This window comes from Ammospiza caudacuta, chromosome 1, assembly GCF_027887145.1.
Source record: "Ammospiza caudacuta isolate bAmmCau1 chromosome 1, bAmmCau1.pri, whole genome shotgun sequence".
Classification (NCBI taxonomy): Eukaryota; Metazoa; Chordata; class Aves; order Passeriformes; family Passerellidae; genus Ammospiza; species Ammospiza caudacuta.
The window spans coordinates 155,187,686-155,210,437 of NC_080593.1; the positions used below are offsets into that span (position 1 = coordinate 155,187,686).

The 22,752-nt window shown below is 52.7% G+C and overlaps 1 protein-coding gene across 1 annotated transcript; it reads left to right on the forward strand.

Annotated features, from left to right (window-relative positions):
* The first annotated feature begins 2,565 nt into the window (after window positions 1-2,565).
* Window positions 2,566-22,742, forward strand: LOC131562115 (leucine-rich repeat-containing protein 14-like). Its single transcript, XM_058811719.1, has 9 exons — window positions 2,566-2,652; window positions 4,259-4,396; window positions 4,824-4,917; window positions 7,057-7,158; window positions 9,871-10,088; window positions 10,295-10,395; window positions 10,457-10,975; window positions 13,516-14,154; window positions 19,932-22,742. Exons 1-9 carry the CDS (start codon window positions 2,566-2,568, stop codon window positions 20,503-20,505), a joined length of 2,472 nt encoding a protein of 823 aa, XP_058667702.1. The 3' UTR covers window positions 20,506-22,742.
* Window positions 22,743-22,752: the final 10 nt, after the last annotated feature.

Consider the following 22,752-nt stretch of genomic DNA (forward strand, 5'->3'; position numbering starts at 1 on the left):
GCGTGTCACCAAGGTGGGGATGGGGTCACCAAAATTGGGGTTCCATGGGTGATGTCCTCAAACTGGGCGTGTCACCAAGGTGGGGATGGTCCCCAAAATTGGGGTTCCATGGGTGATGTCCTCAAACTGGGGGTGTCACCAAGGTGGGGATGGGGTCACCTAAATGGGGGGGTCCCATCGAGGGGTTTCCCAAAATGGAGGTGCCCCAAAATGGCCCCCAAGTCCCAAAATGGGGGTGTCACCAAGGTGGAGAAGGTCCCCAAAATGGGGGGGGTCCCATTGAAGGTCCCCAAAATGGGGGGGTCCCATTGAAGGTCCCCAAAATGGGGGTCACCAAGGTGGAGAAGGTCCCCAAAATGGGGGATCCCATTGAAGGTCCCAAAATAGGGGGGTCACCAAGGTGGGGACGGTCCCCAAAATGGGGGGGTCCCATGGGTTGGAGGTCCTCAAAATGGGGTCCCCAAGGTGGAGATGGTCCCCAAATAGAGGGGTCCCCAAAGTGGAGAGGGTCCCCAAAACAGGGGGTCCCCAAAATGGAAGGGTCCCCCAGATGGGGATGAGGTCATGGGGGATCCCCAAAATGGGGACGGTCCCCAAACTGGGGGGGTCACCAAGCTGGAGAAGGTCCCCAGAATGGGTGGGGGTCCCATTGAAGGTCCCTAAAACTGAGGGGTCACCAAGGTGGGGACGGTCCCCCAAAATTGGGGGATCCCATGGGGGTCCCCAAAATGGAGAAGAGTCCCATGGAGGGGTCCTCAAAATGGGGGTCCCCAAGGCGGAGAAGGTCGCCAAATTGGGGGGGGGTCCCATGGGTTGGAGGTCCTCAAAATGGGGTCACCAAGGTGGAGATGGTCCCCAAAATAGAGGAGGTCACCAAGGTGGGGACAGTCCCCAAACTGGGGGGTCCCCAAAATGGAGGGGGCTCCCCAAAGCTTGTGGGGGGTCCCCAAGGTGGAGAAGGTCCCCAAAATTGAGAGTCCATTGAAGGGGGTCCCCAAAATGGGGATGGTCCCCAAGGTGGGGATGGTCCCCAAAATGGAGAAGGTCACCGAGGTGGGGACAGTCCCCAAAATTGACGGGGTCCCCAAAATGGAGATGGTCCCTAAAACTGGGGTCCCATGGGTGATGTCCCCAAACTGAGGGGGGCTCTCCAAGGTGGAGACAGTCCCCAAAAGGGGGGGTCCCATGAAGGGGGTCCCCAAAATGGGGATGGTCCCCAAAATGGAGAAGGTCACCAAGGTGGGGATGGTCCCCAAAATGGAGGGGGGGTCCCCAAAATGGGGGGGGTCCCATTGAAAGTCCCTAAAATGGAGGGGTCACCAAGGTGGGGACGGTTCCCTAAAATGGAGAAGGTCCCCAAAATGGGGGTCCCCAAGGTGGAGAAGGTCCCCAAGGTGGAGAAGGTCCCCAAAATGAAGGGTCCCATGAAGGGGGTCCCCAAAATGGGGATGGGGGTGGTCCCCAAAATGGGGGTCCCCAAGGTGGAGAAGGTCCCCAAAATGGAGAAGGTCCCCAAAATGAAGGGTCCCATGAAGGGGGTCCCCAAAATAGGGATGGGGATGGTCCCCAAAATTGGGGTCCCCAAGGTGGAGGTCTCAAAAATGGAGAAGGTCACCAGGGTGGGGACAGTCCCCAAAACGGGGTCCCCAAAATGGAGAAGGTCCCCAAAATAGGGGATCCCATAAAGGGGGTCCCCAAAATGAGGACGGTCCCAAAAATGGGGGTCCCATGGGTGATGTCCCCAAACTGGGGGGGTCCCCAAATTAGGGTGGGGTCCCCAAATTAGGGTGGGGGTCCCCAAATTGGGGTATGGGGGGGTCCCCAAACTGGGGGTGGTGGGGCCAACCCAGCGCTACCTCCCAGCTCTGCTCACTGCCAGGGGACCCCCAGTTTTCCTCCTCGGCTTCATTAAGTTTTAATTAATTCTTAATTAATTTCTGGGCCTCACTCATTAGTTTTTAAATCATTTTTTCCCGGTGGGTTTTTTTGGGGGTTTATTTTTTTTTTAAAGTCTCGAGGTTTTTATTTATTGTTATTAATTAAATAAAACGACATAAAAATTAATGGATAAAAAAATATAAAAATCCGAATTTAAAGGGACAGACCCGGCCCTGCTCCCTCCCCCGGGGTTTTCCCAGGATTCCCCCGATCCCGGGAATTCCCTCGGGAATTCCTTCGGGAATTTTCCTCCCCTCACCCCACACGGGGGGGGGGGGGGGGGTTTGGATTTTTGGGGTCCCCCCAAAAAGGGGGCGCCGAATTCTGTATTTGGGGGGGGGCTGCGGCCCCTCCCTCGCGTGTGAATAAAGCTCCGTATGGAAAGCGCTGCTGGTTCCGGGTGCCTTTTGGAGCGGGGAAAGGGCGGGAATTTGGGAATTCGGGGTGGGATTTGGGAATTCGGGGTGGGATTTGGGAATTCGGGATGAGATTTGGGAATTTGGGATTTTGTTTGTCCCCAAAATGTCCCCAAGGTCGCGTTCTCCCGGTCCCCCCGCTGTTGGTTCCACCCGGAGCGTTTTTATTGCCGTACCAACCTCAAAGGTGCTCCCCGCATTCCGGTCCCCCATGGCGCGACTTCCGGTCGCCGCTGTCGCGACAGGGCGGGGACATCGCGACAAAGAAGCCGCGGGTGTTTTTGTGAGCTGGATCGGAGTGGGGGATTTTATCGGGGATTTCATAGGGGAAAGCCCTAAAAGGCGACTCCTATTGCAGGGACACACCAAAAACCCCACAGGGAACCCAAAACCAGCCCAGAAACTTCCCCGGGACCCCCAAAACCATCGCAGAGCGCCCCAAAACCCCGCAGGGACCCCAAAACCAGCCCAGGGAGTCTCGCCCTGCCCAGCGCCCCAAAACCACCCCAGAAACTTCCCCGGGACCCCCAAAATCATCGCAGAGCGCCCCAAGACCCCGCAGGGACCCCAAAACCAGCCCAGGGAGCCTCTCCCTTCACCAGCACCCCAAAATTCCCCGGCATTCCCAAAATCATCGCAGCGCGCCCCAAAACCACCCCAGAAAATTCCCTGGGATCCCCAAAATCATCGCAGAGCCCCCCAAAATCACCCCAAGGACCCTCCCCCTGCCCAGCGCCCCAAAACCAGCCCAGAAACTTTCCCCGGGACCCCCAAAACCATCGCAGAGCGCTCCAAAACCAACCCAGGGTCCCCCAAACCAGCTCAGGGACCCCAAAACCCCGCAGGGACCCCCAAACCAGCCCAGGGAGTCTCCCCCTGCACAGCGCCCCAAAACCACCCCAGAAACTTTCCCCGGGACCCCCAAAACCATCGCAGAGCGCTCCAAGACCCCGCAGGGACCCCCAAACCAGCCCAGGGAGATTCCCCCTGCCCAGCGCCCCAAAACCACCCCAGAAACTTTCTCGGGACCCCCAAAATCATCACAAAGCGCCCCAAAACCCCACAGGAACCCCCAAACCAGCCCAGGGAGTCTCCCCCGCCCCAGCGCCCCAAAACTACACCAGAAAATTCCCTGGGAACCCCAAAACCAGCCCAGGGACCCCCAAACCAGCCCAGGGAGCCTCCCCCTGCCCAGTGCCCCAAAATGATCCCAAAACCACCCCAGGGACCCCAAAACCACCTCAGGGACCCCTAAACCAGCCCAGGCAGCCTCTCCTTGTTCAGCGCCCCAAAACCACCCCAGAAAATTCCCCGGGACCCCCAAAACCATCGCAGAGCGCCCCAAAATCACCCCAAGGAACTTCCCCCTGCCCAGCGCCCCAAAACCACCCAGAAACTTCCCCGGGACCCCCAAAATCATCACAGAGAACCCCAAAACCACCCCAAGGACCCCTAACCCAGCCCTGCCCCCACAGCAATTCTGGGGTTCCCCTCAGGAATTTTCCCCTCACGATTTCCCGCGCGGGCCCTCAGCAGGACCGGGCTGGGTTTGCGCCGCTGTTCCCGCAGGGATTCCGGTTCCCAGCGCTTCGGCAGCGCCCTCAGCTCCCGGTGGCCGCGGGATCGGGGATTGGAACCGCGACCGGAACCGGGACCGGGATCGGGACCGGGATCGGGACCGGGGAGCTCGGGGGGGAACCCGGGGCCGCCTCAGAACGAACCTCCCGCTCCGACCGCGCGTTACCCAATAGGAAGGCAGGCATTCCTGATTGACGGCAACGCAAACCAATAAACATCAGAGTACCCCGATTCACCCGCCCACACACCACCAACCAATTAGACGGCATGATAAACTTTGACAGACAGCTAGAATAACCAATAAAATTGTGATGTTCCGCCCTTAGGGTGGATCCCGCTCGTTGATTGGAACCGGGATCGGGACCGGGATCGGGACCGGGGATCGAGCGGAGCTCAGGAGGGACCCCGGAGCCGCCGCCTCAGAGCGAACCTCCCTCTCCGACCTCGAGATAGCCAATAGGAATGCAGAGATTCATGACTGACAGCAAAGCAAGCCAATAAACACCAGAGTACCGCGAAGCGCTCGCCCACACACCACCAACCAATGAGACCCTACGACGATGAAGTTTAACAGACAGCTAGAATAGCCAATAAAATTGTGACGTTCCGCCCTTAGGGTGGATCCCGCTCACTCACTGGGACCGGGATCAAGATCTGGGATCGAGCGGTGCTCGGGAGGGAACCCGGAGCCGCCGCCTCAGAGTGAACCTCCCGCTCCAACAGCGCGCTAGCCAATAGGAAAGCAGACATTAGTGATTGACAGCAACGCAAACCAATAAACATCAGAGCACCCCGATTCGCCCGCCTACACACCACCAACCAATGAGACGCTAGGATGAATTTTGACAGACAGCTAGAACAGCCAATAAAACTGGGACGTTCCGCCCTTAGGGTGGATCCCGCTCGCTGATTGGCGGGCGCAGCGCGCAGCCCCGCAGGCGGAGCTCCCGTCGGGGCAGGGGCGGGCGGGGGCTGCGGGCAGGCGGTGAGTGGGGGACGCCATGTTGGGGGGGGCGCCGGGGCGGCTTTGGGGGTTCGGGGGGTCCCGGGGGGGGCTCCGCACATCGGGGGGACCCCGTGCGGGTTTGGGGGGTCTGGGGGCGCCCCTGGGGGGGCTCAGAGGGGTTGGGGAGGGGTCCCGGGCTGGCTTGGGGAGGATGGGAAGGAGCCTGTGGGTGGGACGGGCTGGATTGGGGATCCCGGGGGGTCCCTGAGGGGATTTTTGGGGGGGTCCCCAAGGGAGGGGCGGGGTGGGTTTTGGGGTTCCTCAGGGTGGATTTAGGGGATGGCTGGGGTGGGTTGTGGGGGGGGCGGGGTTTGGGGCATTTGGGAGGGGGCCGGGAAGGGTTTGGGGGTCCCGGGGTTCATTTGGGGGGAGTTGGGGGGTCCTGGAGGGGTTTGGGGGATCCCTGGACTGGGTTTGAGGGTCTCTGGACTGGTTTGGGGGTCCTCAAACTGGTTTTGGGGTCCCTTGACTGGTTTTGGGGTCCGTCGAGTGGTTTGGGGGTCCCTCCAGTGGTTTAGGCGATCCTGAACTGCTCTTGGGGTTCCTGGACTGGTTTGGGGGTCCCTGGATTGCTTTGGGGGTCCCTGGTTTGGTTTATGAGTCCCTGGACTGGTTTGGGGGGTTTAGGGGTCCCTGAACTCTTTTTGAGGTCCCTGGACTGGTTTTGGGGTCCCCAAACTTGGTTTTGGGGTCTCCAGACTGGTTTAGAGTCCCTGGACTGGTTTGGGGGTCCCTGAACTCTTTTTGAGGTCTCTGAACTGGTTTTGGGGTCCCTGTACTGGTTTTGGTGTCCCTGTACTGGTTTGGGGTCCCTGGATTGGTTTTGGGGTCCCTGGACTGGTTTGGGGTCCCTGGGCTGGTTTGGGGTCCCTGGACTGGTTTTGGGGTCCCTGGAGTGGTTTTGGGGTCCCTGGACTGGTTTGGGGTCCCTGGACTGGTTTAGGGATCTCCAAACCGGTTTGGGGGTCTCTGAACAGGTTTGGGGGTCCCTTGCCTGCTTTAGGGTTCCCCAAACTGGTGTTGGGGTCCCTGCACTGGTTTAGGGTTCCCCAAACTGGTTTTGGGGTCCCTAGAGTGGGTTTGGGAATCCCTGGACTGGTTTGGGGGGTCCCTGGAGTGGTTTTGGGGTTTTTGGACAGGTTTGGGGGTCCCTGGAGTGGTTTTGGGGTCCTTGGACTGGTTTTGGAATGTGTCTGGACTGGCTCTGGGCTCCCCAAACTGGTTTTGGGGTCCCTGGACTGGTTAAGAGGTTTCTGAACTGGTTTGGGGTCCCTGGAATGGTTTGGGGTCTCTGGACTGGTTTGGGGTTCCCTAGAGTTGTTTTGGGGTCTCTGAACTGGTTTTGGGGTCTCTGGACTGGTTTGGGGTTCCCTAGAGTTGTTTTGGGGTCTCTGGGCTGGTTTTGGGGTCTCCGAACGGGTTTGGGTGTCCCTTACCTGCTTTCGGATTCCCCAAACTGGTTTTGGGGTCCCTGCACTGGTTTGGGGGTCCCTCAACTGGTTTAGGGGTCCCCAAACCAGTTTGGGGGTCCCTGGATTGGTTATGGGGTTTCTGGACTGATTTAGGGATCCTGGACTGGGTTTGGGGTCCCTGGGCCGGGGGTCCCTGGACTGGTTTAGGGATTTCTGGGCTGGGTGTGGAGTCTCTGCACTGGTTTAGGGGTCCCTGGACTGGGTTTGGGGGATCCTGGACTGGTTTTGGGGTCCCTGGACTGGTTTTGGGATCTCTGGACCAGTTTGGGTGTCCCTGAACTGGTTTTGGGGTCTTTGGACTGGTTTAGGGAATTCCTGGACTGGTTTTGGGGTCCCTGGACTGGTTTTGGGGTCCCCAAACCAGTTTGGGGTCCCTGGATTGGTTTAGGGCATCTCTGGACTGCTTTGGGGTCCTTGGACTGGTTTTGGGGTCTCTGGATTGTTTCAGGGGTTTCTGGACTGGTTTGGGCATCCCTGAACTGGTTTGGGGTTCAGTTTCTGGACTGGTTTTGGGGTCCCTGAACTGATTTTAGGAATCCTTGGACTGGTTTGGGGTCCCTGGACTGGTCTGGGGGTTCTTGATTGGTTTTGGGGTCCCTGGGCCAAGTTTGGGAATCCCTGGATTGGGTTTGGGGTCCCTGGACAGGTTTGGGGTCCCTGAACTGGTTTGGGGGCTCTCTGGAGTGGTTTTGGGAATTCCAGGACTGGTTTTGGGCATCCCTGGAGTGGTTTTGGGGTCCCTCAACTGGTTTGTGGGGTCTCTGGAGTGATTTTGGGGTTCCTGGACTATTTTAGGAGTCCCTGGGCTGGTTTGGGGTCTCTGGGCTGGTTTAGGGGTCCCTGGGCTGGGACTGGGAATCCCTGGACTGGTTTGGGGTTCGTGGACTGGTTTAGGGGTCTCTGGGCTGGTTTGGGGTCCCTGGGCTGGTTTGGGGTCTCTGGAGTGGTTTTGGGGTCTCTGGAGTGGTTTTGGGGTCCCTGGACTGGTTTGGGCATCCCTGGGCTGGTTTGGGGTCTCTGGAGTGATTTAGGGGTCCCTGGGCTGGTTTAGGGGTCCCTGGGCTGGTTTGGGGTCCCTGGGCTGGTTTAGGGGTCCCTGGAGTGGTTTAGGGGTCCCTGGGTTGGTTTTGGGGTCCCTGGGCTGGTTTTGGGTCCATAGACTGATTTAGGGGTCTCTGGGCTGGTTTTGGGGTCCCTGGACTGGTTTGGGATCCCTGGGCCGATTTTGGGGTCCCCAGACACATCACCGTGCCCGAGTGGGCGCGGCTGGTGAGAGAGAGACGGTGAATCTTGTTTCTTGAATCAAAAGGCTGAATTTATTAATATCTGATATAATACATTATAGTTACACAAAAAGGAATATAGAGCGAGGTTTGCAGAGCAGCCAGGCTCGCCAGGAAGAGATAGAAAAGTTTTTGGTTTTGGGGTCCCCAGGCAGGTTTGGGGGATCCCCGGACTGGTTTGCAGCATCTCTGGACTGGGTTTGGGGTCCCTGAACGGGTTTTGGGGTCCCCAGGCAGGTTTGGGGGATCCCTGGACTGGTTTTAGGATCCCTGGACTGGGTTTGGGGTCCCTGAACTGGTTTTGGGGTCCCCAGGCAGGTTTGGGGGATCCCTGGACTGGTTTGCAGCATCTCTGGACTGGGTTTTGGGGTCCCTGAACTGGTTTAGGGGTCCTTGGGCTGGTTTGGGGTCCTTGGAGTGGTTTAGGGGTCTCTGGAGTGGTTTTGGGGTCCCTGGGTTGGTTTTGGGTCCACAGACTGATTTAGGGGTCTCTGGGCTGGTTTAGGGGTCCCTGGACTGGTTTAGGGGTCCCCAGGCAGGTTTGGGGGATCCCTGGACTGGTTTGCAGCATCTCTGCACTGGGTTTGGGGTCCCTGAACGGGTTTTGGGGTCCCCAGGCAGGTTTGGGGGATCCCTGGACTGGTTTAGATAGTCCCTACCTTTGGACTAGATAAGGGGTTTCTGGACTGGTTTTAGGATCCCTGAACTGGTTTTGGGGTCCTCAAACTGGTTTAGGGGTTTCTGGACTGGTTTTGGGGTCCCCAAACTGGTGTTGGGGTCCCTGGACTGGTTTGGGGTCCCTGGACTGGTTTAAGGGTTTCTGGGTGGGTTTGGGGTCCTTGAACTGGTTTTGGGGTGTGTCTGCACTGGGCTGGGGGTCCCTGAACTGGTTTGGGGTCCCTGGGCTGGAATTGGGAATCCCTGGACAGGTTTGGGGTCCCTGGACTGCTTTAGGGGTCCCTGGGCTGATTTAGGGGTCCCTGGGCTACTTTTGGGGTCCCCAAACTGATTTTGAGGTCCCTGGACTGGTTTAGGGGTTTCTGGACTGGTTTAGGGTTCCCCAAACTGGTTTTGGGATCCCTGAACCGATTTTGGGGTCCCCAGACAGGTTTGGGGGATCCCTGGACTGGTTTAGGGGTCCCTGGAGTGGTTTGTGGGGTCCCTGGACGGGTTTGGGAGATCCCTGGATTGGTTTAGGGTTCCCCAAACCAGTTTTGGGGTCCCCGGGCAGTTTTGGGGGATCCCTGAACTGGTTTAGGGTTCCCCAAACCCATTTTGGGGTCCCTGGACTGGTTTGGGGGATCTCTGGACCAGTTTGGGTGTCTCTGGACCAGATCAGCATCTCCAAACTGATTTTGGGATCCCTGAACCAATTTTGGGGTCCCTGGACTGGGTTTGGGGTCCCTGGACTGGGTTTGGGGTTCCTGGACTGGTTTAGGGGTTTCTGGACTGCTTTAGGGTCTCCAAACCAATTTGGGGATCCCTGGACCGATTTTGGGCAGGTTTGGGGGATCCCTGGGCTGGTTTTGGGGTCGTTGGACTGGTTTTGGGGTCCCTGGACTGGTTTGGGGGTCCCTGGACTGGTTTTGGGGTCCCTGGATTGGTTTGGGGGTCCCTGGACTGGTTTTGGGGTCACTGGGCTGGGTTTGGGCATTCCTGGAGTGATTTAGGGATCTCCAAACTGGTTTTGGGGTCCCTGGGCTGGTTTGTGGGGTCTCTGCTCTGGGTTTGGGGTCCCTGGATTGGTTTGGGGGTCCCTGGGCTGGTTTGTGGGGTCTCTGCTCTGGGTTTGGGGTCCAGCTTTAGGGTTCCCCTGGGCTGGTTTTGGGGTCCCCGGGCAGGTTTGGGGGATCCCTGGCCGCGCCTCCCCTGCGGGCGCTTCCACCCCCCATTTTTAGGACCCCTCCCCTCACTCACCCCTCCCCCCACCCCCGATTCCCACCCACCCCCACCCCATCTCTCCCACACCTCCCGGCGGCAGGAGAAACCCCCGGAATTCCAGAACGTTCTCCCCCCACCCCATCACTCCCACACCTCCCGACGGCAGGAGAAACCCCCGGAATTCCGGAACGTTCTCCCCCCACCCCATCTCTCCCACACCTCCCGACGGCAGGAATTCCCCGGAATTCCAGAACGTTCTCCCCCCACCCCATCTCTCCCACACCTCCCGACGGCAGGAATTCCCCGGAATTCCAGAACGTTCTCCCCCCACCCCATCTCTCCCACACCTCCCGACGGCAGGAGAAACCCCCGGAATTCCGGAACGTTCTCCCCCCACCCCATCTCTCCCACACCTCCCGACGGCAGGAATTCCCCGGAATTCCAGAACGTTCTCCCCCCACCCCATTTCTCCCACACCTTCCAACGGCAGGAGAAACCCCCGGAATTCCGGAACGTTCTCCCACAGCTTCCAGCAGCGGGACAACCCCAGAATTCCAGAACATTCTCCTCACCACCTCATTTCTCCCACAGCTTCCAGCGTCGGGAAACCCCGGAATTCCAGAACTTTCTCTCACCCACCCCATTTCTCCCACAGCTTCCAGCAGCAGGAATTCCCCGGAATTCCGGAATGTTCTCCTCACCACCCCATTTCTCCCACAGCTTCCAGCGTGGGGAAACCCCCGGAATTCCGGAACGTTCTCCTCCCCACCTCATTTCTCCAACACCTTCCGCTGGTGGAGACAACCCCGGAATTCCGGAACGTTCTCCCACCACCCCGTTTCTCCAATGTCTTCCGACAACGGGAATCCCCCAAAATTCCAGAACGTTCTCCCACTTCTTCCAGCAGCAGGAGAAACCCCCGGAATTCCGGAACCTTCTCCTCACCGCCTCGTTTCTCCCACAGCTTCCGTCGGCGGGACGACCCCCGGAATTCCGGAACGTTCTCCCACCTCGAGCCGCCGCCATGGCTCCGTCGCGCAGCCGCTCCACCCAGATCCCGCCGTGCATCCCCAAGCGCCAGCTCCCGCCGGGCTACTCGGACTCGCTGCTGTTCCTCTGCGCGCGCCGCATGGTGGCCCAGCACCCGCTGCCCGTGCTGCTGCCCGCCATGCCCGCCCACCTGTACCCCATCCTGTTCCAAGCGGCGTTCCTGGACGGGCGGCCCCTGGTGCTGCGGGACCTGGTGGCCGCGTGGCCGTTCCCGGTGCTCAACTTCCAGCGGCTGGTGGGGCGCCGGGAGCTGCTGCGGGACCATCCCTGCAAGCTCTGCGTCCAGGCCGTCATCCTGGCCGTGGTGGCGCAGCTGCGGCGGCAGCTGGAGGAGCCCGGCCACGACGCCAGGTGGGTTCTGGGCGGCGTCAGGATGGGGGCACCGCCTCCGTTCCTGAGCTTCCTCCATTGGTTTGGGTGGTTCCTGCTTGGTTGTGATGGTTTCCTTCTTGTGTTCGATGGTTTATTGCCATGTTTGATGTTCTCTTCCCATTTTTGGTGGTACCTTGTTGGTTCTGATGGTTTCCTTCTTGTTTTTCATGGTTCCTTCCCAGTTTTGATGGTTCCTTCCTGTTTTTGATGGATTCCTCCCATTTTTAATGGCTTCTTTTTGTTTTTCATGGTTCCTTCCCATTTTTGCTGGTTCCATCCCGGTTTTGATGGTTCCTTTCTGTTTTTGAGGGTTCCTTCTTGATTTTGATGGTTTCTTCCCATTTTTGATGGTTCCTTCCCATTTATGGTTTCCTCCCATTTTTGATGGTTTCTTGCCACTGTAGATGGTTCCTTCCTTGACGGTTCCATCCCGTTTTTGATGGTTCCTGTTTTTGATGGTTCCTTCCCATCCTTAATGGTTTCTTTCATTTTTTGGTGGTTTCTTCCCATTTTTTATGGTTTCCTCCCATTTTTGAGGGTTTCCTCTTGTTCTTGATGGTTCCCGTTTTTGATGGTTTCCTCCCATTTTTGATGGTTCCATCCCTGTTGATTAATTCCTGGTTTTGATGGTTTTTTCCGTGGTGGCGCAGCTGCGGCGGCAGCTGGAGGAGCCCGGCCACGACGCCAGGTGGGTTCTGGGCGGCGTCGGGATGGGGGCACCGCCTCCGTTCCTGAGCTTCCTCCATTGGTTTGGGTGGTTCCTGCTTGGTTGTGATGGTTTCCTTCTTGTGTTCGATGGTTTATTGCCATGTTTGATGTTCTCTTCCCATTTTTGGTGGTACCTTGTTGGTTTTGATGGTTTCCTTCTTGTTTTTCATGGTTCCTTCCTGTTTTTGATGGATTCCTCCCATTTTTAATGGCTTCTTTTTGTTTTTCATGGTTCCTTCCCATTTTTGCTGGTTCCATCCCGGTTTTGATGGTTCCTTTCTGTTTTTGAGGGTTCCTTCTTGATTTTGATGGTTTCTTCCCATTTTTGATGGTTCCTTCCCATCTATGGTTTCCTCCCATTTTTGATGGTTTCTTGCCACTGTAGATGGTTCCTTCCTTGACGGTTCCATCCTGTTTTTGATGGTTCCTGTTTTTGATGGTTCCTTCCCATCCTTAATGGTTTCTTTCATTTTTTGGTGGTTTCTTCCCATTTTTTATGGTTTCCTCCCATTTTTGAGGGTTTCCTCTTGTTCTTGATGGTTCCCGTTTTTGATGGATTCCTCCCATTTTTAATGGCTTCTTTTTGTTTTTCATGGTTCCTTCCCATTTTTGCTGGTTCCATCCCGGTTTTGATGGTTCCTTTCTGGTTTTGAGGGTTCCTTCCAGTTTTTGATGGTGTCTTCCCATTTTTGATGGTTTCTTGCCACTTTAGATGGTTCCTTCCTTGATGGTTCCTTCCCATTTTTGAGGGCTTCCTCCTGTTTCTAATGGTTTTCTCCCATTTTTGATGGTTTGCTCCAGTTTCTGATGGTTTCTTCCCAGTTTTGATGGTTCCTTCCTGTTTCTGATGGTTTCTTCCTGTTTTTGATGGTTCCTTCTTGGTTTTGATGGTTTTCTTCTTGGTTTTGATGGTTTCTTGATGCTTTCTTTCCATTTTAGATGGTTCCTTTCTTAGTGGCTCCATCCTGTTTTTGATGGTTCCCATTTTTGATGGTTTCTTCTTGTCTTTGACAGTTCCTGGTTTTGATGGTTCTTTCCCTTGATGGTTCCCTTCTCATTTTTGATGGCTTCTCCTTCTTTTGATGGTTCCTTCCTGGTTTTGTTGGTTTCCTTCCCATTTTTGATGATTCCTTTTTGGTTTTGATGGTTCCTTCCCATTTTTGATGGTACCTTCCCGGTTTTGATGGTTTCTTCCTGTTTTTGATGGTTTCTTCCTGTTTTTGATGGTTCCTTCCCACTTTTTGATCGTTCCCATTTTTGATGATTCCTTCCTGGTTTTGGTGGTTCCTTTCTGTTTTTGACGGTTTCTTCTTGGTTTTGATGGTTCCTTCCCATTGTAGATTGTTTCCTCCTTGATGGTTCCTACCATTTAATGGTATCTTCGTGTTCTTGATCATTCCAATTTTTGATGGTTCCTTCCTGTTTTTGAAGGTTCCTTCCCCCTTATGATGGTTTCCTCCCGTTTCTGATGGTTTCTTTCCATTTTGTTTCCTCCTAGTCTTGGCGGTTTCTTCCTGTTTTTGACGGTTTCCTCCCATTTTTGATGATTCCTTTTTGGTTTTGGTGGTTCTTTCTTGGTTTTGATGCTTCCTTCCCATTTTTGATGGTTTCCTCCTGTTTTTGATGGTTCCTTCCCTTTTTTGATGTTTCCTTGCCAGTTTTGATGGATTCCTCCCATTTTTGATGGTTTTGTCATGTTTTCTAACAGCTTCCTCCCATTTTTCATGGTTTCCTCCCATTTTTGATGGTTTCTTTCCCATTTCTGATGGTTTCTTCCCTGTTTTGACCTTTTGTTCCCGTTTTTTTCCCAGCGGGTGCCGCCTACGCGTGCTGGACGTGACGGGAGTTCCGGATGACCCGGCCGGCCGCGCTCCGGACGGGATGAGCGTCTGGTCGGGCACGGTGGCTTTGGCCAAGGCTTGCGTGGAGGTGTCCAAGCACCAGCGGGAATTCCAGCGGCGCGGATCCAAGCGGCACAAAGGCCGCTCCGGCGCCGCCACGGCCGCGGCCGCTCCGCAGCCCCCGGGCGTCGACGTCCACGCCGACCTGTTCGTCAACGGGACGTCCTACGGGATCCTGCGCGACGCGCTCCAGACCGGATCCGCCGGCCCGCTGCGCCTCAAGTGCCGCGAGTTCCAAGCGGAAAAGCTCTCCCTGGCCGGAATCGTCAGCCTGCTGGAAACTCTGGACCCCTCCTGCGTGCGCAGGGTGGATCTGCGCTTCCGGAATTTGGGATTGACCGGGCTCTCGGTGATCCTGCCGCACCTCTCGCGCTTCCCGGAGCTGCGCAGCCTCAAGCTCCAGTACAGCAACGTGGACGTGCGGCGCCCCACGCCCGAATCGGCCATCGGCATCCGGTGCCTGGCCGGGCAGCTGGGAATGCTGCCCAGCCTGCGCGAGCTCAACCTGGGATCCTCCCGGCTCTCCGGGAACCTGCGCCAGATCCTCTGGTGAGCTCCTCACGCGGCCGGGCCCGGCCGGGCCCTTCCCGCTCTTCCCCCCAAGGCTTGGGGGGCTTGGGGGTCTTTCCCACCCTCAGTGATCCCGTGGTTCCCGGATTTCATTGTCCTGATGTTCCCGCGATTCCGTTATCCCAATAGTTCGTGACTCAGTGACTCCATTGTCCCATCATTCCATGATCCCTAAATTCAGTGATTCCAGGATTCTCCAATGCTGAACTTGATGATCTTGGAGATTTTTTCCAACTTAAGTGATCCCCTAATTCCAGGATTTCATTATCCCATAATTCCCACGAACCCATAATCCCAATATTTTATGACTCAAGGCTTCCATTATCCCATAAATTCATGATCCCATAATTCCACGATTCCAAGATTCCCAAAGGTTGGTCTCAATAATCTTGGAGATCTTCTCCAATCTTAGTGACTCCATGATTTCATTATCCCAATATTCCCATGGTCCCATCAGCCCAATATCCTATGACTCAACGATTCCATTATCACACAAATTCATGATCTCATAATTCCGCCATTCCAAGATTCCCAGATGTTGGGCTTGATGGTCTTGGAGGTCTTCTCCAATCTTAATGATCCCTTGATTCCAGAAACTCATTATCTCTTTGTTCCCATGATTCCATGATTCCATTGTCTCAGTAGTTCGTGACTCAGTGATTCCATTGTCCCAGAGTTCCAAGATCCCAGAATTCCTTGGTTCCAGCATTCCCAAAGGTTGGTCTCGATGGTCTTGAAGGTCTTCTCCAATCTTGATGTTCCCTTGATTCCATGATTTCATTATCCCAAGATTCCCGTGTTCCCATGATTCCATTATCCCAATAGCTCATGACTCAGTGATTCCATGATCCCAGAATTCCAAGATTCCAGGATTCTCAAAGGCTGAACTTGGCAATCTTGGAGGTCTTCTCCAATCTTAGTGACTCCATGACTCCAGGATTTCATTATCCCATTGTTCCCATGATTCCCTTATCCCAATATTTTATCACTCAACAATTCCATTATCACATAAATTCATGATCTCATAATTCCGCCATTCCATGATTCCCAAAGGTTGGGCTTGATGGTCTTGGAGGTCTTCTCCAATCTTAATGATCCCTTGATTCCATGATTTCATTATCCCAAAGTTCCTGTGTTCCCATGATTCTGTTATCCCAATAGCTCATGACGCAGTGATTCCATGATCCCAGAATTCCATGTTCCCAGGATTCTCAAAGGCTGAACTTGACAATCTTGGAAGTCTTTTACAATCTTCGCCCCATAATTCCAGGATTTTATTATCCCAACATTCACAAGATCCCATGGTTCTGTTATCCCAATAGTTCATGACTCAGTTATTCCATTATCCCATAATTCCACGGTCCCATCATTCCAGGAGTCTCAAAGGTCAGGCTCAATGCTCTTGGATGTTTTTCCCACCCTCAGTGATCCCGTGGATCCAGGATTTCATTATCCCATTGTTCCCATGATTCCACTATCCCGATAGTTCGTGACTCAGTGATTCCATTGTCCCAGAGTTCCAAGATCCCAGAATTCCTTGGTTCCAGCATTCCCAAAGGTTGGGCTCGATGGTCTTGAAGGTCTTCTCCAATCTTGATGATCCCTTGATTCCATGATTTCATTATCCCAAGATTCCCGTGTTCCCATGATTCCATTATCCCAATAGCTCATGACGCAGTGATTCCATGATCCCAGAATTCCAAGATTCCAGGATTCTCAAAGGCTGAACTTGGCAATCTTGGAGGTCTTCTCCAATCTTAGTGACTCCATGACTCCAGGATTTCATTATCCCATTGTTCCCATGATTCCCTTATCCCAATATTTTATGACTCAACAATTCCATTATCTCATAAATTCATGATCGCATAATTCCGCCATTCCATGATTCCCAAAGGTTGGTCTCGATGGTCTTGGAGGTCTTCTCCAATCTTAATGATCCCTTGATTCCAGAAACTCATTATCTCTTTGTTCCCATGATTCCATTATTCCATTGTCTCAGTAGTTCGTGACTCAGTGATTCCATTGTCCCATCATTCCAAGATCCCAGAATTCCTTGGTTCCAGGATTCCCAAAGGTTGGTCTCGATGGTCTTGGAGGTCTTCTCCAATCTTGATGATCCCTTGATTCCATGATTTCATTATCCCAATGTTCCCGTGTTCCCATGATTCTGTTATCCCAATAGCTCATGACTCAGTGATTCCATGATCCCAGAATTCCATGTTCCCAGGATTCTGTGATTCTAAGATTCTCAAAGGCTGAACTTGGCAATCTTGGAGGTCTTCTCCAATCTTAGTGACCCCATGATTACATGATGTCATTGTCCCAATATTCCCATGCTCCTATGACCCTCTCATCCCAATAGTTTACGACTCAACAATTCCATTATCACATAAATTCATGATCGCATAATTCCGCAATTCCAAGATTCCCAAAGTTTGTGCTCAATGGTCTTGAAGATCTTTTCCAACCTGAATGATCCCAGGTTCCCATGATCCTATTATCCCAATAGTCCATGACTCCATTTTCCCTTAAATTCAAGATTTCGTAATTTCTTAATTCTAAGATTCCCAGAGTTTGGGCTTGATGGTCTTGAGCATCTTTTCCAACCTGAATGATTTCAGGAATTTTTTATCCCAGTGTTCCCATAATCCCATGGTTCCGTTGTCCCAAGAGTTGACAACCCAGTGATTCCATCATCGCATAATTTTATGATTCCATAATTCCTTAGTCCACGATTCCCAAGGTTTGGGCTCGGTGGTCTTGGAGATCTTTTCCAACCGTAATGATCCCAGGTTCCCATGATCCCGTTATCCCAACAGTCCATGACTCCATGACTCCATAACTATGTGACCCCATAATTCCGCGATTCCAGGATTCCCAAAGGTTGGATTTGATGATCCTGAAGCCTTTTCCAACTTCAATGGCTCCATGACCCCGTAACTCCACGATCCCGTAATTTCACGACTCCCTGATCCCAGAATCCCAATATCCCATGATTCCCTAATCCCATCAACTCCAGGATCCCAAAACTCCGTAACTCCACAATCCCCTGGCTCCATGACTCCATAATTCCACTCAAAGGTGCAACTTGATGATCTTGGAGATTTTCTCCAACTTCAGCCATTCCATAATTCCATGATTCCATGACCACGCCACTCCATGACCCCACAATCTCATGGATCCATAACTCCATGACCCCATCATCCTCACATGTCAAACCTGATGGTCTCGGAGTCCTTTCCCAATTTGAGTCATTCCATAATTCAATAACCTCAAATTCCAAAATCCCAGGATTTTCAGAGGTCAAACTTGATGTTCTTGGAGCTCTTTCCCAACCTCAGTCATTCCAGAATCCCATGGCTCTGTGACCCCATAATTCCATAATTCTCAATCCTTGAACTTGATGGTCCTGGAGGTCTTCCCCAACCTCAGCCATTCCATAACTCCATGATCCCACGATCCTCAGATGTCAAACCTGATGGTGTTGGAGACTTTCCCAACCTGAGTCATTCCATAATTCCATTATTTGATTCCACCATTCCATGACCCCACGATCCCATAATTCCATGATTCTCCGACTTTGACCTTGATGTTCCTGGAGATCTTTCCCAACCTCAGCCATTCCATAACTCCATGATCCCATCATTCCAAAATCCCAGGATTTTCAGGAGTCAAACTCTACGTTCTCAGAGCTCTTTCTCAAGTTCAGCCATTCCACAATCCCATGGCTCTGTGATCCCATAATTCCACGATTCTTAAACCTTGACCTTGATGTTCTTGGAGCTCTTTCCCAAGCTCATGTATTCCATAACTCCATGACCCCATCATTCCAAAATCCCAGGATATTCAGAGGTCAAAGTCGATGTTCTTGGAGCTTTTTACCAACCTCAGCCATTCCATAATTCCACGAGTCGATTCCAGAACTCCATGATTCTCAAACCTTGACCTTGATGGTCTTGGAGCTTGATGGTGTTGGAGACCTTTCCCAACCTCTGCCATTCTGTAACTCCATAATTCCGAAATTCCAGTATTTTCAGAGGTCTAATTTGATGTTCTGGGAGCTCTTTCCCAACCTCAGCCACGCCAAAATTTCATTATTTAATTCCATGATTCCATGACTGAATGATCCCATAAATTCCATGATTCTCAAAGCTTGACCTTGATGGTCTTGGAGACCTTTCCTGCCCTGAGTAATTCCATGATTCCATGACCCCGTAACTCCAAAGTCCCAGGATTTTCAGAGGTTGAACTTGATGTTCTTGGAGCTCTTTCCCAACCTCAGCCATTCCACAATTCCATGGCTCTGTGACCCCATAACTCCATGATTCTCATTCCTTGACTTTGATGTTCTTGGAGACCATTCATGACCTGAGTAATCCCATAACTCCATGACCCCATAACTCCAAAATCCCAGGATTTCAGAGGTTAAAATTGATTCTCGGCCATCTTTCACAACCTCAGCCATTCCATAACTACATGATTTTGAAACCTTGAACTTGATGGTCTTGGAGACCTTCCCAACCTCCATCATTTAATAACTCCACGATCCCATCATTCCAAAATCCCAGGATTTTCAGAGCTCAAACTTGATGTTCTTGGAGCTCTTTCCCCACATGTTCCCACCCAATCCTGACCTCTCCCTTTTCCCTCCCCGCAGCGACCTCCAGGCCCCGTTGGAAAGCTTGGAATTGGCCTTCTGCTCCCTCGTTCCCGCCGACCTCGCCTTCCTCTCCCAAAGAGTCTCTCCATGGCTCCAGAGCTCTGGGATCCATCCCAGCGTTCCATGGTGCCACATTCCACCACTCCATGGATTATCATCCAATATCCCACATCCCAGAACTCCATGATCCCACAATGATTTTCAAAGCTTGAACTTGATGGCCCTGAGGTTTTCCCCAACCTCAGTCATTCCATAATTCCATGATCCCATAACTCCAAAATCCCAGGATTTTCAGAGGTCAAACTCGATGTTCTCGGAGATCTTTCCCAGCTTCAGTCATTCCAAAGTTCCATGACCCCAAGGTCCCATCATTCCATGATTCTTAAACCTTGACCTTGATGGTCCTGGAAACCTTTCCTAATCTCAGCCATTCCATAACTCCATGACCCCGTAACTCCAAAATCCCTGGATTTCAGAGGTCTAATTTGATGTTCTGGGAGCTCTTTCCCAACCTCACCCATTCCATAATTCCACAATTTGATTCCACAATTCCATGGCCCCATGATCCTATAAATTCCATGATTCTCAAAGCTTGACCTTGATGGTCTTAGAGACCTTTCCTGCCCTGAGTAATTCCATGATTCCATGACCCCATAACTCCAAAATCCCAGGATTTTCGGAGGTTGAACTTGATGTTCTTGGAGACCTTTCCCAACCTCAGCCATTCCACAATTCCATGGCTCTGTGATCCCATAACTCCATGATTCTCATTCCTTGACTTTGATGTTCTTGGAGACCATTCATGACCTGAGTAATCCCATAACTCCATGACCCCATAACTCCAAAACCCCAGGATTTCAGAGGTTAAAATTGATTCTCGGCCATCTTTCACAACCTCAGCCATTCCATAACTACATGATTTTGAAACCTTGAACTTGATGGTCTTGGAGACCTTCCCAACCTCCATCATTTAATAACTCCACGATCCCATCATTCCAAAATCCCAGGATTTTCAGAGCTCAAACTTGATGTTCTTGGAGCTCTTTCCCCACATGTTCCCACCCAATCCTGACCTCTCCCTTTTCCCTCCCCGCAGCGACCTCCAGGCCCCGTTGGAAAGCTTGGAATTGGCCTTCTGCTCCCTCGTTCCCGCCGACCTCGCCTTCCTCTCCCAAAGCTTCCACGCGCCGGCCCTCAAGCGCCTGGACCTGAGCGGCCACGACTTCTCCCAGGGCCTCCTGGAGCCGCTGCGGCTGCTCCTGGAGGAGACCTCGGCCTCGCTGCTGCACCTGGATCTCATGGAATGCCGCATGGCCGACTCCCACCTGGACGCGCTGCTGCCGACGCTGCGCCGCTGCTCCCGCCTGCGCTTCCTGGGACTCTACGGCAACTCCCTGTCCACGGCCGCGCTCAAGGATCTGCTCCAGAAAACCCTGGAGCTGCCCGACCTCCACCTGGTGGTCTATCCCTTCCCCGTGGATTGCTACAAGCCGGAGCCGCCGCGCCGCGTGCCGGGGTCCCGGCGCATCTACGAGGAGCCCATGGATGGGGAGCGCTTGGCGGCGGCCACGGCGGAGATCTCCCAGCTGCTGGCGAATTCCGGCCGGACCGACCTCGTCTGGACTTACAACCCCTACGGCCACGGCACGCTGGACTACTTCTCCTTGTGATTCGCGAGAAAAAAGCTCGGAGCCTCCGCGCTGGAAAAGCGGCGCCGCCTCTTTTTCTGAAATTCCGGGCGTTTTCCGCCTCATTCCATTTTTTTTTTCCCTTTTTTTCAGTGCTTTTCCACCCGTTCTCAGTATTTTTCCAGCTCATCCCGATGTTTTTCCTCCCTATCCCAAGTTTTTCTCCGATTTCGTAGTTTTTCTGCCACAGCTTGAGTTTTTTTCTCCCCATCCCGATAGTTTTCCCCTCATCCCAGTATTTTCCACCTCATCCCGTTTTTTTTCCTCTCATTTCGTTATTTTTCCACCTGATCCCAATATTTTTCCTCTCATTTCATTATTTTTCCAGCCCATCCCGGTGTTTTTCCATCAGGAAAATTGGAATTTCCATCAGGAATTTGGCCAAAATCCCGGGAGGCTCCGGGGCTGGATTGATTCCACAGGAAGCTTCCGGAAGCTTCTCCTGATCCCGTCGGGAACGGCGGCGTCGCTTCTGGAATGAGACTGAAGTTGGAAAAAACCAATCCGGGCACAGATGGAATTCCAGAGCGGGAATTTTTTCAGAGAAACGAGTCTGGCGACGATTCCATGGTGCTGGAGTGGAAATTCCCAAAAATTCCAGGCTCATCCTGGAGCTGGACCTGGGCAAGGATCTGAAGATTCCATGATAAAAAAAGGAGCAGATTCCTGGGAGGAATCCCATGGAGGATGAAAGCTTTGGAGCAGGATATTCCCCAAGGATTGACCCTTTGGAAAAATCCATGAGGAATTTATCTTGGAGAAATCCATGGAAAACTCTCGCCGTGGGATGGATTCATGGAGAATTCCATGGAAAACTTACCTGGGGATGGATTCATGGAGAATTCCATGGAAAACTCTTCCCATAACCAAGAAATCCATGGAAAACTCTTCCCAGAGCTAAAATACCCATGGAAAACTCCCATAGTTGAGAAATCCATGGAAAACTCTTCCCCATGGCCAAGAAATCCATGGAAAACTCCCATAGTTGAGAAATCCATGGAAAATTTACCTTGGGATGGATTCACCTTGGAGAAATCCATGGAAAACTCTTTCCCATGGTTGAGAAACCCATGGAAAACTCTTCTCCATGGTTGAGAAATCCATGGAAAACTCACTGTGGGATGGATTCATCTTGGAAAAATCCATGGAAAACTCCCATAGTTGAGAAATCCATGGAAAACTCTTCCCATGGCCAAGAAATCCATGGAAGACTCTTCCCATGGCCAAGAAATCCATGGAAGACTCTTCCCAAAGTTGAGAAATCCATGGAAAACTTGCAGTGGGATGGATTCACAGAGAATTCCATGGGAAATCTGCAGTGGGATGGATTCACCTTGGAGAAATCCATGGAAAACTCTTCCCATGGCCAAGAAATCCATGGAAAACTCTTCCCCACAGTTGAGAAATCCATGGAAAACTCGCTGTGGGATGGATTCACCTTGGAAAAATCCATGGAAAACTCACCTGGGGATGGATTCATCTTGGAGAACTCCATGGAAAATTCCATAGTTGAGAAATCCATGGAAAACTTACCTGGGAATAGATTCATCTTGGAGAAATCCATGGAAAACTCTTCCCAAAGTTGAGAAATCCATGGAAAACTCCCATGGCCGAGAAATCCATGGAAAATTTGCTGTGGGACGGATTCACCTTGGAGAAATCCACGGAAAACTCTTCCCAAAGTTGAGAAATCCATGGAAAACTCTTCCCATGGCCAAGAAATCCATGGAAAACTCTTCCCATAGTTGAGAAATCCATGGAAAACTCTTCCCATGGCCAAGAAATCCACGGAAAACTCTTCCCAAAGTTGAGAAATCCATGGAAAACTCCCATGGCCGAGAAATCCATGGAAAACTCTTCCCATGGCCAAGAAATCCATGGAAAACTCTTCCCAAAGTTGATAAATCAATGGAAAACTCTTCCCATGGCCAAGAAACCCATGGCAAACTCTTCCCAAAGTTGAGAAATCCATGGAAAACTCTTCCCATGGCCAAGAAATCCACGGAAAACTCTTCCCATGGCCAAGAAATCCATGGAAAACTCTTCCCATAGTTGAGAAATCCATGGAAAACTCTTCCCATGGCCAAGAAATCCATGGAAAACTCTTCCCAAAGTTGACAATTCCATGGAAAACTCTTCCCAAAGTTGAGAAATCCATGGAAAACTCCCTGGAACGTCCGGAGGGACCGAGGGAACGCCGGGGACGAGGGCGAATTGGGGGAGGGCAAA

Bases quoted from the DNA above. Each gene is read 5' to 3' on its own strand.
- LOC131562115 (XM_058811719.1), top strand. From the start codon at position 2,566: ATGGCGCGACTTCCGGTCGCCGCTGTCGCGACAGGGCGGGGACATCGC. The intron at 10,396-10,456 runs GTTCTCCCACCA...CCAAAATTCCAG, and splicing joins CAACCCCGGAATTCCGGAAC to AACGTTCTCCCACTTCTTCC. The intron at 10,976-13,515 runs GTGGGTTCTGGG...TTTTTTTCCCAG, and splicing joins GAGCCCGGCCACGACGCCAG to CGGGTGCCGCCTACGCGTGC.